The following is a 21,281-nucleotide window of genomic DNA, read 5'->3' on the forward strand; positions in this document are numbered from 1 at the left end:
ACTGATTTTTATTCATCAATAAAAGACTTACAGGACTATTGGATGGTAAATTTAATATAGGGATATCATTGCGAATGAATCAATTGTATATTGAGCTATTTGCTGTTTTATTAAGGGACACTTAATATTGATAACGAACTGGCGATTTTGTGGGTGAAAGGTAATGTACATTGTAATCAGTAATATAAAGATGTGTTGAGGTTGGAAATTTTCAATTTCTACCCATCAAACTGCAGGGTTGTCTGATATAAAAAATAACAAAACCAAAATAAACATTGTACGATTGCGAGTATCTGTATCTAAGAGTCTAGCGAATGAATACAAAAGTATGGTGTATGATGGGTATCTTACCAACCAGCCTGCCTACCAACAACTTGAGCGAACACAACACAACTCAGACACTCAGAACCAGACAGCCAGCCAGCCGCTCAGTCAGTCTAACTGACTGACTGACTGACTGTGAGACAGTCAAACAAATACGAGACCAACAATTTTCTATATACTACATACATATGTACCTTTAAGTAAAAAAAATCTCGCTAAAGTAAAACAGTTAAATTAAGTTGAACAAAATATAAAAATATATAAAAAAAAAATAAAAAATACTGGCAGAAAGAATTGCAAGCAAAACATTTAGTTAATTGTTGTAAACATACGAGTGCGGTTTATTTTCTTTTTAAACATTTCATTTAAATTGTTCTTTATTGTTTAAATTTTTGTTTTGTTTAAATTCTATTAAAGAAATTAACACAAAAATATACAAGTAGTAAACAAACAAAAATATAAGAAAAATAAAATTTTATTTATAAAATAAAAGTAAAAATAATTAAGAATTATTGAAATAAAATATCTGTTAATTTGCCCAGTTCAAAAAGTGCCTTGAAGTTTGTGTATTTTAAAAGTAAGCTGCAACAACAAAAATTGCGCCAAAAGTGTTTATTTATTTTTTAAACAAATAATATTGTTTGAAAATTTCAAAAAGTTTAGAAATATTCTAAAGATAAACAAAACAGAAACAAGTTTAAGTGCTATAATTAGTTGAAAACGACTATTAAATACCCTGCCTTTTTGAAAACTGAAGAATTTCAATATTTTTATTGAAAAATTATTTAATAACAATATCGAAACAATTGTCTATCAAATTAGAAACATGAGTAATATTTATTTCTTCTTGGAAATTGATCGTAATAAAAATTATTTCATTAGAATTTTTTGAAATATTTTTTTAATATTTTTTTGGAATATAGAATGTTTTCTTTACTTACATCATACAAAATATATTTTTGTTTTCTTGGCAATAAATGAACTTTTGAATTTCAATACTCAAAGAAATAATCAGAGCTATCTTTCAGTTTTTAAATCAGTAACTGACAGCTGAAGTGATGGCCAAATGGTCAGTTTTTTTGAATATGTTTTGGAATATAGAATGTGCCACTTCCTTTAATTCTTGTTAGTGGTAACAAGTTTTCATAACTTTGTTTACTTACATCATCAACATTTATTTTTATCTTTTTGGCAATAAATGAATTTCCGAAATAATCAAAGCTATTTTTAATATTGTCAGTATTTTTGTCACGTTTGTGATCAAAAATCTATAAATTTAAAACGGCTTGCTATTTTTTGTAGATTTTTTTAGGTGATGCTTTTTATAAAGAATTTTTCATGAGAATCGTGGTTCTTTTTATAAAGAATTTTTCATGAGAATCGTGGTTCTTTTATAAAGAATTCTTAATGAGAATCGTGGTTCTTTTTATAAAGAATTCTTAATGAGAATCGTGGTTCTTCTATACAGAATTTTTCAATTTTCTTTTATAACGAATTCTTAATGAGAATCGTGGTTCTTTCTATACAGAATTTTTCATAACAATCGTGGTTCTTTTTATAAAGAATTTTTCATGAGAATCGTGGTTCTTTTAATAAAGAATTCTTAATGAGAATCGTGGTTCTTTTTATAAAGAATTTTTCATAAGAATCGTGCTTCTTTTTATACAGAATTTTTCATAAGAATCGTGCTTCTTTTTATACAGAATTTTTCATAAGAATCGTGGTTCTTTTTATAAAGAATTTTTCATGAGAATCGTGGTTCTTTTTATAAAGAATTTTTCATCAGAATCGTGGTTCTTTTTATAAAGAATTTTTCATCAGAATCGTGGTTCTTTTTATAAAGAATTTTTCATCAGAATCGTGGTTCTTTTTATACAGAATTTTTCATTACAATCCTCGTTCTTTTTATAAAAAATTTTTCATAAGAATCGTGGTTCTTTTTATAGACAATTTTTAATGAGAATCGTGGTTCTTTTTATACAGAATTTTTCATGAGAATCGTGGTTCTTTTTAAACAGAATTTTTCATGAGAATCGTGGTTCTTTTTATACAGAATTTTTCATCAGAATCGTGGTTCTTTTTATAAAGAATTTTTCATGAGAATCGCGGTTATTTTTATACAGAATTTTTCATGAGAATCGTGGTTCTTTTTATAAAGAATTTTTCATAAGAATCGTGGTTCTTTTTATAAAGAATTTTTCATGAGAATCGTGGTTCTTTTTATAAAGAATTTTTCATGAGAATCGTGGTTCTTTTTATACAGAATTTTTCATAAGAATTGTGGTTCTTTTTATAAAGAATTTTTCATAAGAATCGTGGTTCTTTTTATACAGAATTTTTCATAAGAATCGTGGTTCTTTTTATAAAGAATTTTTCATAAGAATCGTGGTTCTTTTTATAAAGAATTTTTCATAAGAATCGTGGTTCTTTTAATAAAGAATTCTTAATGAGAATCGTGGTTCTTTTTATAAAGAATTTTTCATGAGAATCGTGGTACTTTTTATAAAGAATTTTTCATGAGAATCGTGGTTCTTTTTATAAAGAATTTTTCATGAGAATCGTTGTTCTTTTTATACAGAATTTTTCATCTGAATCGTGGTTCTTTTTATACAGAATATTTCATGAGAATCGTGGTTCTTTTTATACAGAATTTTTCATTACAATCGTGGTTCTTTTCATAAAGAATTTTTCATGAGAATCGTGGTTCTTTTATAAAGAATTCTTAATGAGAATCGTGGTTCTTTTATAAAGAATTCTTAATGAGAATCGTGGTTATTTTTATAAAGAAATTTTCATAAGAATCGTGGTTCTTTTTATAAAGAATTTTTCATAAGAATCGTGGTTCTTTTTATAAAGAATTTTTCATGACAATCGTATTTCTTTTTATACAGAATTTTTCATAAGAATCGTGGTTCTTTTTATAAAGAATTCTTAATGAGAATCGTGGTTCTTTTATAAAGAATTTTTCATGAGAATCGTGGTTCTTTTATAAAGAATTCTTAATGAGAATCGTGGTTCTTTTTATAAAGAATTTTTCATGAGAATCGTGGTTCTTTTTATAAAGAATTTTTCATGAGAATCGTGGTTCTTTTTATAAAGAATTTTTCATGAGAATCGTGGTTCTTTTTATAAAGAATTTTTCATGAGAATCGTGGTTCTTTTATACAGAATTTGTGTTTGACAGGGGAAATGGAGGACGATCAATTTTGCAACCACTTCCTCTAGTTTTTGTTAAGTTGCAAATAAAATAATGAATTTAATATGCCTTCATTATTTCCTTGTATTTGTCACAAAAATTCATATTTTATTTTGTTATTAAACACCGTTAAAAAGCCTGTCCAATTTATTATATCGACCCAATTATTAAATGCCCCCTTTAAATGACCACATTTAGTTAGTTGTTTTTTATATATTTTTTTCCTCAATCTTTCCATTTACATAAATTAATTAAATTTATTCTGAAAAAACAACTAAGTACGAGTGTTTTTATAAAAAAAAAAAGTTTTAATATTTTTTTTATTTTTAATTTAAATAAATTAAATTAAAAAAAAGTTTGACTTTGTTGTTTAAACGAGTTTTTTTTCTCTCAAAACACAATAACAGTAGTTAAGAAAAAAAAGCGATCATCTGAGAAAAAAAAACAACAGCAAAGCTTAATTTATTTATTAAACAAAAATTTATCATAATTGTTGAAATTATGATGATGTTTACCATTGAATTTTAATTAAAAATCAAATAATATTAAATTAAATCTAATATAAACAAATTATTAGTTGTAGTTGCGTTAAAGCAGTTCCTTGTTTATTTATTTTTTTTACATTTTAATTAAATTATTAATAAAAACATTAAATATTTAGATAACAAATGTATTAAACATTTTTTTAAAAAGATTAAATGAAAGCCTGTTGTATTATTATAAAATTGTTAAGTATATTGCAATATATAATTTAATATCGTCATTAAAGGGAAATAAAATGCTGTTGCAAAAATACCTTCAAATGATGAAATTTAACAAAAACAATTATTAAATTATGTAAGACTTGATTACATTATAAGTGCAGCCAATAACTTTATTAATTAAAAATAAAAACAACGGAAATAAATTGATAATAATAATAAAATGGTTGATAATATTATTTGGTTTATATATTTAACAAAATTTTGAAGTAGATTCTTCAGTTATAAGACAAAAAAGCTAAATTGCAACAAATAAAAATCTTATTCCAGCAAAATATATTACTTTATTAAAATAATTTTAGCCTCAATCATAGATCTTTCTAAAGTTCAATTCTAACTTCAGACGTGGGTCTTCATAAAGTTCGATTTCAGCTTCAATCGTAGGACTTAAATTTAGGCTTCAATCATAAGTATTTCTGAAGTTCAATTTCAATTTAAGCTGCAATCGAAGGACCTTCAAAAGTTAAAATTTAGCTTCAATCATAGGTCTTTCTAAAGTTCAATTTCAGCATTAAACATAGTTCTTTCTAAAGTTCAATTTCAGCTTCAATCGTAGGTATTTCTATAGCTCAATTTTAGCTTCAATCATAGGTCTTTCTAATGTTTAATTTTAGCTTCAATCATAGGTCTTTCTAATGTTCAATTTCAGCTTCAATCATAGATATTTCTATAGCCCAATTTTATCTCAATCGTAGGTCTTTCTAAAGTTTAATTTTAGCTTCAATCATAGGTCTTTCTTAAGTTATACTTTAGCTTCAATATATAGTTGAATTTATGTTTCAATCGAACGACCTTCAAAAGTTAAATTTTAGCTTCAATCATAGGTCTTTCTAAAGTTCAATTTTAGCTTCAATCACAGGTCTTTCCAAAATCTCAATTTCAGCTTCAATCATAAGTCTATCTATAGCTAAATTTTATCTACAATCGTAGGTCTTTCTAAAGTTCAATGTCAGCTTCAATCGAAGGACTATCTTAGGATCAATTTTAGATTCAATCTAAGGACTTTCTACAGTTCAATTTCAGCTGCAATCATTGGTCTTTCTTCAGTTCAATTTCAGCTTTAAACATAGGTCTTTCTAAAGTTCAATTTCAGCTTCAATCATAGATATTTCTATAGCTCAATTTTAGCTCAATCGTAGGTCTTTCTAAAGTTTAATTTTATCTTCAATCATAGGTCTTTCTATAGCTAAATTTTAGCTTCAATAGTAGGTCTTTCTAAAGTTATATTTTAGCTTCAATCTATAATTGAAATTATGCTTCAATCGAAGGACCTTCAGATGTTAAATTTTAGAGTCAATCATAGGTCTTTCTAAAGTTCAATTTCAGCTTCAATCACAGGTCTTTACAAAATCTCAATTTCAGTCTATCTATAGCTAAATTTTAGCTTCAATCAAAGGTCTTTCTTAAGTTAAATTTCAGCTTCAATCTATGGTTAAATTTAAGCATCAATAGAAGGACCGTCAAAAGTTAAATTTTAGCTTCAATCATAGGTCTTTCTATTGCTCAATTTAAGCTTCAATCTTAGATCTTTCTAAAGTTCAATTTCAGCTTCAATCATAGGTCTTTCTTAAGTTAAATTTTAGCTTCAATCGAAGGACCTTCAAAAGTTAAATTTTAGCTTCAATCATAGGTCATTCTAAAGTTCAATTCAGCTTCAGTCATAGGTCATTCTAAAGTTCAATTTCAGCTTCAATCATAGGTCTTTCCAAAATTTAATTTCAGCTTCAATCATAGGTCTATCTATAGCTAAATTTTAGCTTCAATCGTAGGTCTTTCTAAAGTTCAATGTCAGCTTCAATCGAAGGACTATCTAAGGATAAATGTTAGCTTCAATCTAAGGTCTTTCTACAGTTCAATTTCAGCTGCAATCATAGGTCTTTCTTAAGTTCAATTTCAGCTTTAATCATAGGTCTTTCTAAAGATCAATTTCAGCTTCAATCATAGGTCTTTCTATTGCTTAATTTTTGCTCAATCGTAGGTCCTTCTTAAGTTAAATTTTAGCTTCAATCTATAGTTCAATTTAAGCTTCAATCGAAGGACTTTCTAAAGTTGCATTTTAGCTTTAATCATAAGAATTTTTATACTTCAATTTTAGCTTCAATCGTAGGTCTTTCTAAAATTTAATTTTTAATTTGTTTAAAGTTCAATCATATGGCTATCTAAAGTTCAGTTTGAGCTTCAATCATAGGTCTTTGTATAGTTCAATTTTAACTTCAATCGTAGGTATTTCCAAAGTTCAGTTTTAGCTTCAATCATATGTCTTTCTGAGGTTGAATTGTAGCTTCCATCACAGAACTTTTCAATTTTAGCTTTGATCGTAGGTCTGTAGAAATTTATATTTTATCTTCAATTAAATTAAATTTTAGCTTCGGTCGCAGGTCTTTATGTAATTAAATTTTAGCTTCAATTGTAGGTCTATTTAATGTTTACATTTAACTTCCGTCGTTGGTCTTTATGTAGTTCCCCAAAAAAATCTATAAATATTTGAAATTTTATTAAATTTTTTTCATTATTATGCACAAGGCATAATAATATTGTATTCCATGTCTCTACACTTTATTAATTTAATGTTTTTCAGAATAACTTAAAAAATACTCTATAAACCTAAAAAAATCACAGTCATTCTCAAAATTTGTATTCACTTTTCATATATTTCTGGTAATGTTGTTGATTTGTGTTTATTGTTTTATTAACAATCATTTCAATTAAATCAATTAATCATGATTTCTGTTTTTTTTCTGATCAAGCAAAGTGCGTTCAAACTTTGAAAAAAATAAAATTCTAAAAATATTTAACAAAGTCAAACAGAACATAAAACGTCAATAAATTTATTGCAAAAATTTTAATATGAATTTGACAGGCGGCAGACCTGTCAAAATATTTATGATTAAGATTTGTTAATATTTTTTAATGTCATTTAAAAATACGCATTAAATTGATTTATAAATAAATACACAAATAAAATATTTATGTATAAAAAAATTAAATAAATATGAGAAATTAATAATATTTATATAAAAACTCATTCCCTACAATGGAAAATACAAGGCAATTTGTTGAAAAATTTATATAAAATTATGACAGAGTTTTTAAACAATTAATATATTTGATATACAAAATACTTTTCCTGCATCTCATTTTCTATTGATTTGATTCAATTAAATACAGTTGACACTTTGTTCTCTCTTCAATAACCTTAAATCTTTTATAATTTTACTCTTTTAAACACCCTGCTTTTGTTTTTATTTCAATAGTTTGAAAACAACAGCAATATTTTAAATTTATACAAAAACAAATCGGTGTTAATCAATAAAATAAATAAATTAATTTAAATTATGTCAATATCTCATCAGGTTGAAAAATAATAAAACAAACAATAACAACAACAACAACATCATCAGCTGCAAATTAAATACAATAATAAAACAACAATAATAACAATTCAGTGAGAGAGAGCACGAGTTGATATGTGTCAGATTTATCGAGTGCAAGTGTTTTATTTACATACACTTGGTTGCCTTTTTCATAGATATTTTTTTAAAAAACAATTTTTCAGTTAAATACAAATAAATTTATTTATATTATACTAATGGAAGGCAGGAAAATGCAGGATTAAAATTCAACGAATTTTGTTAAACACTATAATCAGTTAAGAAGGAATTTATGGTTAAAAATTTTCCATTTTGGCTTCAATTGTAGGTTTCTAAAGCTGAATTTCAGCATCAATCGTAGGCCTTTTTAAAGCTCAATTTCAGCTTCAATCAAAGGTCTTTCTAAAGTTAAATTTTAGCTTCATTCATAGGTCTTTCAAAATTCAATTTTAGCTTCATTCGTAATTCTTTCCAAAGTTTAATTTTAGCTTCAATCGTAGGTCTTTCCAAAGTTCACTTTTAGCTTCATTTATAGATCTTTCCAAAGTTCAATTTTAGCTTCAATCGTAATTCTTTCCAAAGTTTAATTTTAGCTTCAATCGTAGGTCTTTCCAAATTTAAATTTTAGCTTCATTTATAGGTCTTTCCAAAGTTTAATTTTAGCTTCAATCGTAGGTCTTTCCAAAGTTCAATTTTAGCTTCATTTATAGGTCTTTCCAAAGTTCAATTTTAGCTTCAATCGTAGGTCTTTCCAAAGTTTAATTTTAGCATCAATCGTAGGTCTTTCTAAAGCTCAATTTTAGCTTCAATCATAGGTCTTTCCAAAGTTTAATTTTTGCTTCATTCATAGGTCTTTCTAAAGCTCAATTTTAGCTTCAATCGTAGGTCTTTCTAAAGTTCAATTTAAGCTTCAATCGTAGGTCTTTCCCAAGCTCAATTTTAATTTCAATCACAGGTCTTTCCGAAGTTCAATTTTAGCTTCAATCATAGGTCTTTCCAAATTTCAATTTTAGCTTCATTTATAGGTCTTTCCAAAGTTCAATTTTAGCTTCATTTATAGGTCTTTCCAAAGTTAAATTTTAGCTTCAATCATAGGTCTTTCTAAATTTCAATTTAAGCTTCAATCATAGGTCTGTACAAATTTCAATTTTAGCTTCATTCGTAGGTCTTTCCAAAGTTCAATTTTAGCCTCAATCATAGGTCTTTCCAAAGTTTAATTTTAGCATCAATCGTAGGTCTTTCTAAAGCTCAATTTTAGCTTCTGAAGTTAAAATTTATATTTAATCGGATGTCTTTCGAAAGTTAAATCTTAGCTTCAATCGTAGGTCTTTCTACAGCTCAATTTTAGCTTCAATCATAGGTCTTTCCAAAGTTACATTTTAGCTTCAATCGTAGGTATTTCTGGAGCTCAATTTTAGCTTCAATCGTAGGTCTTTCTAAAGTTCAATTTTAGCTTCAATCATAGTTCCTTCCACACTTTAATTTTATCTTCAATCGTAGGTCTTTTTAAAGTTCAATTTCAGCTTCAATCATTGGTCTTCCAAAGTTAAAGTTTGGCTTCAATCATAGGTCTTTCTATCGTTCCATTTATGCTTCAATCGTAGGATTTTCTAAAGATACATTTTAGCTTCAATCGTAGATCTTTGTAAAGTTCAATTTTAGCTCCAATCATACGTCCCTCTTTGGTTCAATTTTAGCTTCCATCGTAGGGGTTTCTAAAGTTAAATTTTTGCTTATTCATAGGTATTTCTAAAGTTCAATTTTAGTTTGAATCGTAGGTCTTTCTATAGTTGAATTTTATATATGTCGTAAAGCTTTCCAAAGTTCAATTTTAGCTTCAATCTTTGGTCTTTATATACTTCAATTATGACCATCAATCGTGTAAAGTTTAACTAACAATACATTTTAAATTTCTGTAGGGTGTTTCATAAATAAATGTGTGTGTTTTTTCTCTTTTTATCCATTAAAACTTTACAATACGTGTTAAAAATCACATATCCACTGCATTACAATTTAAACTTCAGTATAATATTTTTTATTATTTCCATAATTTGCTGAGTTTAATATCTATTTATTTGCTAATTGTTTGCAAATGTAAAAATAAATCAATCAATAATCTATTGAATATGCTAAAAAATGTTCAAGGAGTAGTAGTAAATATGAAATTACACTGACACAAAGTTTCGTAAAAAAAATCAATTGAATTTCAAATGAACTAAAGCAAAAAAAGATACTTAAAGATGCTCAGATATTTTTTTTAATTTTTAATGAAACTTTAACTTCATTTCTAAATTATTGTATCGTTTATCAGCAATTTTCCTGAGTGTATTTTTCTCAACTTTAGTAATTAATTACAAAAATATTTGTTTATAAAACATTTAGACAGCCATGATGATCTTGTGCATTTTGTTCATACTTTTTTTTCAAGAGTATTTATCAATCTTATAACTTGGTAATTGATTATTAGTTTTCAATAAACAACATATAGAGAACGCTACATACTTTCGTTTATTTCACTGTCTTGTCTGTACAAGATGTTTGTTCATAAAATAACTTTGTATTGATTTATGTTAATGAGCGCGGAATTTAAAATTAGATCTGAAAGAAATACTTAACAAATGTTAATAGGGCATGTTAAGCTATTTCGCAGTTAAGATCTAATATCATTTATAAATTTTTATTGATTAATACGTTGTTCTAAACTTAGTTAAACTTAACTCAGATTATATAAATAGCCTCGATTAAAGGTTAACTAAGACTGTATAACTGCACATGATTAAAAGCTTAACTAAGGCTTAATAAATGCACACGTTTAAAGCTTAACTAAGACTGTACAAATAGCCTGAATTAAAATCTAACTAAGACTGTATAAATAACCAGGAGTAAAGCTTAACTAAAATTACATAAATAGCCGCGATTAAAGCTTAACTAAGACTGTATAACTGTGCACGATTAAAGCTAAACTAAGACTGTATAACTGCACATGATTAAAAGCTTAACTAAGGCTTAATAAATTCACACGTTTAAAGCTTAACTAAGACTGAATTAAAATCTAACTAAGACTGTATAAATAACCAGGAGTAAAGCTTAACTAAAATTACATAAATAGCCGCGATTAAAGCTTAACTATACAGTCTATAACTGTGCACGATTAAAGATAAATTTATAAATAGCCCGGATTAAAACTTAACTAAGACCGTATAAATATCCATGATTAAAGTAATCGTAGGTCTTTCTTAGGTTAAATTTTAGCTTCAATCGTAGGTCTTTCTAAAGCTAAATTTTTTCTTCAATCGTAGGTTTTTCTAAAGTAAAATTTTTACTTCAATCTTAGGTCTTTATAAAGTAAAATTTTAGTTTCAATCGAAGGTCTTTCCAAAGTATAATTTTAGCTTCAATCGTAGGTCTTTCTAAAGTAAAATTTTAGCTTCATTCGTAGGTCTTTCTAAAGTAAAATTTTAGCTTCAATCGTAGGTCCTTCTAAAGCTAAATTTTTGCTTCAATCTTAGGTCTTTCTAAAGTAAAATTTTAGTTTCAATCGAAGGTCTTTCTAAAGTAAAATTTTAGCTTCAATCGTAGATCTTTCTAAAGTCCAATTTTAGTTTCAAAAGTAGGTCTTTCTAAAGTAAAATTTTATATTAAATCGTAGATCTTTCTAAAGTCCAATTTTAGTTTCAAACGTAGGTCTTCCTAAAGTAAAATTTTAGCTTCAATCGGAGGTCTTTCTAAAGTTAAATTTTTGCTTCAATAATAGGTATTTCTAAAGCTAAATTTTAGATTCAATCGTTGGTCTTTCAAAAGTAAAATTTTAGCTTCAATCGCAGGTCTTTCTAATGTAAAATTCTAGCTTCAATCGCAGGTCTTTCTAATGTAAAATTTTACTTCAATCGCAGGTCTTTCTGAACATCAATTTTAGCTTCAACCGTAGGTCTTTCTAAAGTAAAATTGTTGCTTCAATCGTTGGCCTTTCTAAAGTTCAATTCTTGCTTCAATCGTTGGTCTTTCTAAAGTAAAAGTTTAGCTTCAATCGTAGGACTTTCTAAAGTTCAATTTTTACTTCAACCATAGGTCATTCTAAAATTCAATGTTGGCTTCAATCGTAGGCCTTTATAAAGCTAAATTTTAGCTTCAATCATAGGTCTTTCTAAAGTAAAATTTTTGCTTCAATCACATGTCTTTCTAAACATAAATTTTAGCTTCAATCGTAGGCCTTTCTAAAGTAAATTTGTTGTTTCAATAATAGGTCTTTCTAAAGTTAAATTATAGCTTCAATCGTTGGTCTTTCAAAAGTAAAATTTGAGCTTCAATCTCACGTCTTGCTAAGGTAAAATTTTAGCTTCAATCGTTGGTCTTTCAAAAGTAAAATTTTAGCTTCAATCGTAGGTCTTTCTAAAGTAAAATTTTAGCTTCAATCGTAGGTCTTTCTAAAGTAAAATTTTAGCTTCAATCATAGGCCATTCTAAAATTCAATGTTGGCTTCAATCGTAGATCTTTCTAAATTTCAATTTTAGCTCTTTCTAAAGATCAATTTTAGCTTCAATCATAGCTCTTTCCAAAGTTTAAATTTAGCTTCAATCATAGGTATTTCCAAATTTCAAATTTGGCTTCATTCATAGGTCTTTGCAAATTTCAATTTTACCTTCAATCGTAGGTCTTTCTAAAGTAAAATTTGAGCTTCAATCACAGGTCTTTCTAAACATCAATTTTAGCTTCAATCGTAGGTCTTTCTAAAGCTAAATTTTAGCTTCAATCTTAGGTCTTGCTAAAGTTAAATTTTAGCTTCAATCGTAGGTCTTGCGATAGTTAAATTTAAGGCTCAATTTTAGGTCTTTCTAAACTAAAATTTTAGCTTCAATCGTAGGTCTTTCTAAAGTTCAAGTTTAGCTTCAATCATAGGTCTTCCTAAAGTTAAATTGTATCTTCAATCGCCAGCATTTCTAAAGTTCAATTACAGCTGCAATCATAGGTCATTTTACAGTTCAATTTCATCTTCAATCATAGGTCTTTCTAAAGAAAAATTTTAGCTTCAATCTTAGGTCTGCTAAAGTAAAATTTTAGCTTCAATCGTAGGTCTTTCTAAAGTAAAATTTTATCTTCAGTCGAAGGTCTTTCTAAAGTAAAATTTTAGCTTCAATAGTAGGCCTTTCTGAAGTAAAATTTTAGCTTTAATCATAGGTCTTTCTAAAGCTGAATTTTAGCTTCAATCATAGGTCTTTCTAAAGTAAAATTTTAGCTTCAATCGTAGGTCTTTATATAGTTCATGTTGAGTTGCAATCGCAGGTCTTTCTATAGTTCAAGTTTAGTTGCAATCGTAGGGCTTCTTAAAGTAAAATTTTTGCTTCAATCATAGGTCTTTCTAAAGTTCAATTCAATGAAAGCATTTCTAACTATATTTCGTAAATTGATCTTGTGCTTTTTGAAATTTTCAAATAAATTCATAACATTTTCTATAATTTTTTTTTAAGCTAAAACTCCAGTTTATACACGTATTTATTTTAAAATTTTAAAAATTAATTAACATTTGTATGTTAAATACGGCTGCTAATGAAGCGTTAATGAAAATCTACGCTATTTTTTGAACTAAAATAATTCAAAAACACACTTATTAAACTCAAATAAAAACACTTCAAAATCTAGAAAATAACAACAAATAACTAGACTGAGTGATACAAATTAAAAAAATATATATAAATATAAATATATACGCAAATAAACTAAAGATTTTATTTAAAGGAATAAAAATATAATTTCAAAATCAGAAGTCAGTTACAAAATAACAACGAACAAATAAAGTTGAAGCGAAATAAAAAAATAAAAATAATAAAAAACGAAAATAAGCTAAACATTTAAAACTAAACTAAAATAATAATAAACATTATTAAAACAACCTCAATATAAACAAAAAAAAAGTATACAATTTCATAAACCATGTCAGATTTAACAATTTTAAGCAATCAGTCTTCCACTACCGATCGTTTTGAGTTACAAAATTTCGATTTAATACAAAACTATTCGGTGTTAATCAATAAATTAGAACAACTGGCATTGGGTGTTGATGCCACACTCGACAACATTGCTGTGGATCACAAAGCTGTCGAGTTAACTCTGGGCAATGGTGATTTGTTGGCTGGTGATCCCATAACGGCCAGTCGTGCTGGACCACCTCATGTTACTTTGGCCCATGGCCTAGAGGAGGTGGAGTATTCGCGTGTGGTTAGTGATATATGGATTGGTGTGATTTTAACACTTTTAATAGTGTCTGTGATATTCTTTATATGCGCCTGCTTTTTGTATCACAAGTTTCAGCAGTGGAAAAACTCATGTAAGTGTGAATAAGTTTTGCTTAAAGACAGTGTATAAATATTATTTGCTTTTAAAAGAAAATTTTAAATGTGTTTTTAGTATTTTTAAATGATTTTTTTAATAAATTATATAAAAATTAATATTAATCATACGCTCTAGGGGTGTGCAAATGAATTAAAATTCTATTTTAGAGAACTGAGAGAATAAATTGAGCAAAAGTTTTTACAATTTATTGTTTAAAAATACCTTAGTAGAGAAATAGAGTTCTTTCCCTATAAAAATCAAATAAAAAATTTGATCTCAACTGCTATGATTCTCATACATTTGATAAAATATCAATAGCACAAAGCCATCGTATTTTGTGACAAATCTACAGAAATATTATAGAATTTTGTCTACTATAGACAACCTACTGATATTTACCAAATGTATAAAAAATTCAAGCAGATCCATCAGGGTTTTTATGTGGGCAGAAGACAAATTTTCAACACTTTATACATCCTATTGACATTTGACCATGTGTATGGAAAATTCAAGCAGAGTTATCTAGTTTTTTATGTAAATTTAAGTAAAAAATTCCCTTACAATCTGCAAATTTTCTACTAACAACTTTGAAAGTTTTGTTTTGCTAACAAATTTTAACAAAAATTCATCAACATCTATCTTAAATTCATAAAAATAAATTTATTTCAATAATTAATATCAATCATACGTCATCGAGTACAATTAGCTAATTTCATATTTATAATAATTTAAACGCCTTAGTATTTGAAAGTTTCAAAATGTTTTTATTAAAAAACTTGTTGAGAATTAGTTGAAACTACACAAATTAAGGGTCGTTGTATGAAAATGTTCATATACATACTTAATTATCACATTTTAAATGGTTTTAATTGGCATTATGTCTAAAGAAACTATCGATTTCCATTTTTATACCCTTCACCATGAGTGGCAAGGGTATATATAAGTTTGTCATTCCGTTTGTAATTTCCACATTTTTCATTTGCGACCCCATAAAGTATATATATTCTGGATCGTTATAGATAGCGGAATCGATATAGCCATGTCCGTTTGTCCGTCTGTATGTTGAAATCAACTTTTCGAAGCCCCCAAATAACATACATACACGATTCATACATCAATATCTCCGAAATTCTTCCGGCTCGGTCGCTATTTAAAATCGAGAAAATCGGTCTACAAATGGCTGAGATATAAGGAAAAAACTAGGACAACCTCGATTTTTGAACTATTTTTGACCTATATCTGGATTACTAAGTCATTAATATAGACAATATGGATATCTAATGATAGATATTTCAAAGACCTTTGCAACGACGTATATAAGACCATAGTAAGTTGGACATAGAATGGGTCAAAATCGGTAAAATATTTTTTAATCCGAATTATTTTTTTTTTCATCAAAAATTTTTTTTTTGTCATAAATTATTTTTCCAAAAAAATTAATTAAAGAAATTTAAAAAAAAAATTTTGAAAAAACTTTTTTTAAAAAAAATTAAAAAACAATTTGGAAAAAAAAAATTTTTAAAAAAATTTTAAAACATTAAAAAAAAAATTTTGATTTTGTTTAAATAAAAATATTTAAAAAAAAATATTTTTAAGTATAATTTGGTGAAGGGTATATAAGATTCGGCACAGCCGAATATAGCTCTCTTACTGGTTTTTTCCTCATATCTCAGCCATTTGTGGACCGATTTTGATGATTTTAAATAGGAAACTTCTCGAAAGCATGTCTGACAGAATTATTGATGATGTGGATCCCGAGGATATCTGGGGTCTTCAGAAAATTGATTTCAACAGACAGACATGGCTTAATCGACCCCGCTTTCTATTATATTGTGGAAATTACAAACGGAATGACAAACTTATATATACCCTTCTCACGAAGGTGAAGGATATAAGAAACAAGACAAAGATCGCCCTGGCCAGCCAAGGAGTTTGAAGACAATGAATTGGAGGCATTACTCCATGAAGATTGTTGTAAAACTCAACAAGAGTTTGTAAAATCATTAAGACCTACTCAAGCAGCAATTTCAAAACGTTTGCGAGTAGCAGGAAATTGGGTACCATACGAATTGAAGACGAGAGACCTTTAAATACGATTTTGCATGTCCGAAATGATGCATGAACGCCATAAAACAAAATCATTGCTTGCGATGAAAAATAGAACCAATACGACAAACCGAAGCGTAAGAGAACGTATGTGAAGCGTGGCCTCACATACGATCTCGTAACCAGATTGTCGTAACCAGTCGAATCGACAACAAAGCCAAATATCCATGGCGCTAATGTAATTATCTGTATTTGATGGCAGCATAAGGGTCCTATCTATTATGAGCTACTGAAGTCTGTCCAGACCATCACAGCGAACCTGCATCGAATGCAACTGAAGTAAGCATTGGCCGTAATATTCCACAACGCTCGGCCACATATTGCAATACCACTTAAAAAGTATTTGGAATAAAGTGATTGGGAAGTTTTGCCTCATCCGCTTTATAGTCCAGGACTTGCCCCGTCCGACTACTATTTGTTTCGATCGATGCAGAACGCTCTCTCTGGGACACGCTTCACTTTGGTACTGATTATCCAATATTGATTCGTTCTTGGCCTCAAAAGATATGGCTCCATATGTTGCCAGAAACATGGGAAAAGGTCATAGCTAGCAGTGGCCAATACTTTTTATACATTTATATTGTACAAATGTTTCAAAATAAAGTTTTAAATTTAAAAAAAATCCTGCATTTTTAAGTTATACACCCAATATATCAATTCATCTTCCTACTCGTCCGAACAACTTCTAGCTATTTAGTCTTTAAAAAAGTTCAATCTAATTCAGTTTCTATTCATTTGAGATCAAACACAACCAACAAAAGACTACCTGTTTTATACCCTCATCTAATGCCCTCCTATACCTTGAAGCTCAGAAATCCATAAACATTCTAGAGCCTAAAGAGTCCTGATTTTAAATAGTGATACTAATAGATCACTTGTATTCAGTATCTCTCAGTTTTTATTTATCGTACAAAAGCTACCCGATCCACGCACATTAAATGGCCAATTCATTTCTCCTACATCCTCATGCCCAGGAATCCATACAAAATCAATACGATGGTATCAAACTCCATCCGTTTCTTTTCATCGTTCTCAACCCAAACATCCAAGGGCTACCCATTTCATGATGAGTTTTATGAGTTTTAGAAGTATTTTTAAAGAATTTTTTTAAAATAATATTAAATAATTAATATTAATCATACGCCCAGTGGTTAGGATTTGTATTGAAATAGTTATTTGTATAGATCTTGTAAATGATTCAACCGTTTGAAACCAATATTGGTATATTGTCAGAAGAGAGTTTAAGGTTTTAGAATAAAATATCAAGAAATTTTTAGTTGTAAAACAGAGTAGGCTATAGGATTTTAAAGTTTTAAGAGATATTTTGTTGTATAACATATATTTGTTTCTTTATTAAAAGCTTATTTTAAGAAATTTTGTGAACTATATTTTAATAAAATTGTTTATTTTATAAATAAAATGGTAAACATTTTATTTGAGATTTATGTACCAAAAATAATAAATTTTAATTTTAAAGTGAAAAAATTATCTGTTGTAACTACTTTTTTTTAATTTCTTATTTCATTAAATGATTGTTTGGATTTGTAAGAATTTTTTAATAATTTTAAAAAAAAATTTTGATGTTTAGAAATATTTTTAAAGAATTTTTGAAAAAAAATATTAAATAATTAATATTAATCATACGCACAGTAATAAAAAAATGGCAGTGAAAATAGTTATTTGTATATAATTTTTAAATAAATCAACCGTTTGGAACCAAAATTGCTAAGCTGTTAAAATAGAGTTCAAGGTTTTAAAATATTGCCTTAAGAAATGTTTAGTTAACTACCTGGGTAACCGAGAAGTCTTTAGTTTGAAAATAAATGTATTTAAATAAATAAAATATATTTGTATCTATATTAAAAACTTCTATAAATAATTTACCATAAAATATTTAAAAAAAGATTTATATTGTTAATAAAATAGTATTAACTTTCTCTTAAAGTTATATTTCAAAAATAATAAATTTTTAATTTATAAATTTTCATTTAAAAGTGAAATATTTATATGATATAAAGACTTTTTTAAATTTATTATTCTATTTAAATATTGTAAGATGTTATAGAATTTTTAAATATTTTTTTAAATATTTTTTTAAAAATTTTCTGATGTTCAGAAATATTTTTAAAGAATTTTTGAAAAAAAAATTAAATAATTAATATTAATCATACGCACAGTGGTTATAATTTCGATTGAAATTGTTATTTGTATACAACTTTTTTTTCTCAACCCAAGGGCTACCCATTTCATGCACATTCGCCAATTCATGCTATCCTATATCTTGATACCCAGGAAAAGTTCTAGTAATCGTAGTCCAATTACTAGAACCAATTCTTTCCGTGAACAATCCAGCGATTAGCTATGTATCTTAAGCAGGCAATCGCTTTGTTGGAAGGTCTGTGAAATGGAGCTAGGCTGGATTTGGTAACTTTGGGGTAGATTCCGCGGGATTAGCCTATTACTCTAATAATAAACGTTCCTATACATAATTGGAAGCTGGTCAGAGTCTCTGAATATATAGAGTTTTTTTTAGAAAGTTTACGGTCATAATAAACCAGGAATTCTTGACGTCTCTTTGTAATATATGTTGAAAGCAGAGTTTTCGAGAAGAACCCAGTTTCCTCCTTCACGATATTTCTTAAAGATGGTTAAAAATTATGGCTTGTTTTTTAAATTATTTATACTTAATAATTCAAGTTTCGATTTTTACAAAGGTCATGTCAGAAGCTAGCAGCATGAAATTTCAACTGAAGATTCCTACCTCCCCAAAAAATGGAATTTTTGGGAATTCAAATTGTTTAGGGAGTAAAAAAGGGTAAATTCGGTAACCTTATATCTTCTAAACTAATACAGATACAAACAACTTAAAAATTTATATTTTTTCTTCTTGGACCAGCAGTCAGGAAAAAAAAATTTGGAAAAAATTTTTTAAAAAAAAATTAAAAAAAAAATTTGGAAAAACAATTAAAAAAAAATTAAATTTTGTTTACCTAAAAATATTTAAACAAATTTATTTTAAAGTATAATTTGGTGAAGGGTATATAAGATTCGGCACAGCCGAATATAGCTCTCTTACTTGTTTATTCTAGTTTTGAGATAAATGTAAAAAAAGAATAGAGGTTGGATAAACTATAAGTTTTTAATCCTAGAGCCAAACAAGAGTTTTTCTTTTCAAATTAAATCCATACTTTAACTGTTCTGTATTTATTATCATTTATTTCTTTTGCAAAGGGGTGTGTTCAGTGCACGTAATTTTATGACAGCACTCATCGTATGTGTTCAGTGAACTCAAAATATTAATCTTTTCAATATTACTTACGTCTAGATAAAATTTAAAAAATTTTCCAAAATTTACAATCTTTTTTTGTTGCATTATTTGTTGTTATAAAAACTACAACACATAATTAACATTGATGTCTAAATGAATTTAATTGTTGTTATTGTTTGAGAATTAAGACAAGAACAAAAAAAAAATTCCCCCTTGATAAAAAAGACAATGTTTATTTACTTCATATAAATAAATGAATTAATGTCTTTAGGTTAAATTGTTGTTTTTATTTTCTGAATTTATTTATTTACTTGATTGTCAATTATACTTTATTTACATTTTGTGAAATGTTGATTTTTTTTTAATTTTGAATTACTAATGAAAAAGAGTAGATTTTTTAAATTATCGTTGAATTTGAATACTTGAAAACTATTTCCTAAAATATCTTAACTCCTTTAATATTCTGTGTGTTTCCATGTTGAGTCAGAAGATTTTTTTCAGCTAATTATGGAATTTTTTTCGGAATTTTTTATATAAAAAAAATGTTTAACATTTTATTTTTATATTTTAATGGCGTATGTATAATAAACTTTGATTTTATATGTTTATTATAGCTATGATATGACTGTCGATTAGTATTTTTTTCAAAAAAACAACAAAAAAAAACGTGTGATTTTTATTGTTATCATTTGAGTGTGACAGATAGATAATGAAGTGTTTTTTATCATAAACTTATAAATTTTTGAATTTTTATTTAAACCTTAAAAACATTAACACTTCTTTACTGATTTATTTCAATGGCTGCGGGGGTTTCTGATAACAACAATTTTACGTAGTTTAACATTTAACAATAACAAACAATTAAAATCACATTTAATACCATCATGACGTAGTATCAAGTTGTTGAGAGGTGTTTGGGGGACAGATATGACAACTTGTCATTTTTTGTTATGAATATCACATTGTTTTGCTAATTTTAGCTGAAAAATAACAACATGGTAGGTTATAAATTTTCTATTTAAAGTGGTTAATTTATGTTTTAATTATTGTTTTTATAATTTATTATATTTTTATTATATTGTTTAGATTTTTTGTAATCGTTTTGCGATTTTTAAAATATTTTATGAGTTTTAGAAGTATTTTTAAAGAATTTTTTTAAAATAATATTAAATAATTAATATTAATCATACGCCCAGTGGTTAGGATTTGTATTGAAATAGTTATTTGTATAGATCTTGTAAATGGTTCAACCGTTTGAAACCAATATTGGTATATTGTCAGAAGAGAGTTTAAGGTTTTAGAATAAAATATCAAGAAATTTTTAGTTGTAAAACAGAGTAGGCTATAGAATTTTAAAGTTTTAAGAGATATTTTGTTGTATAACATATATTTGTTTCTTTATTAAAAGCTTATTTTAAGAAATTTTGTGAACTATATTTTAATAAAATTGTTTATTTTATAATGGTAAACATTTTATTTGAGATTTATGTACCAAAAATAATAAATTTTAATTTTAAAGTGAAAAAATTATCTGTTGTAACTACTTTTTTTTAATTTCTTATTTCATTAAATGATTGTTTGGATTTGTAAGAATTTTTTAATAATTTTAAAAAAAATTTTTGATGTTTAGAAATATTTTTAAAGAATTTTTGAAAAAAAATATTAAATAATTAATATCAATCATACGCACAGTAGTAAAAAAATGGCAGTGAAAATAGTTATTTGTATATAATTTTTAAATAAATCAACCGTTTGGAACCAAAATTGCTAAGCTGTTAGAATAGAGTTCAAGGTTTTAAAATATTGCCTTATGAAATGTTTAGTTAACTACCTGGGTAACCGAGAAGTCTTTAAAGTTTGAAAATAAATGTATTTAAATAAATAAAATATATTTGTATCTATATTAAAAACTTCTATAAATAATTTAC

General features: G+C 26.7%; 1 protein-coding gene across 1 annotated transcript in view; it reads left to right on the forward strand.

Annotated features, from left to right (window-relative positions):
* The first annotated feature begins 753 nt into the window (after positions 1–753).
* The window catches only part of comm3, a 60,216-nt gene continuing 39,688 nt past the window's right edge, over positions 754–21,281 (forward strand). The window contains exons 1-2 of the mRNA XM_065505288.1: positions 754–901; positions 13,118–13,974. Coding sequence (XP_065361360.1) covers positions 13,581–13,974 — 394 coding nt within the window. The 5' untranslated portion in view covers positions 754–901; positions 13,118–13,580. The remainder of the gene's footprint in view (positions 902–13,117; positions 13,975–21,281) is intronic.

This window comes from Calliphora vicina, chromosome 3 (assembly GCF_958450345.1).
Source record: "Calliphora vicina chromosome 3, idCalVici1.1, whole genome shotgun sequence".
Lineage (NCBI taxonomy): Eukaryota > Metazoa > Arthropoda > Insecta > Diptera > Calliphoridae > Calliphora > Calliphora vicina.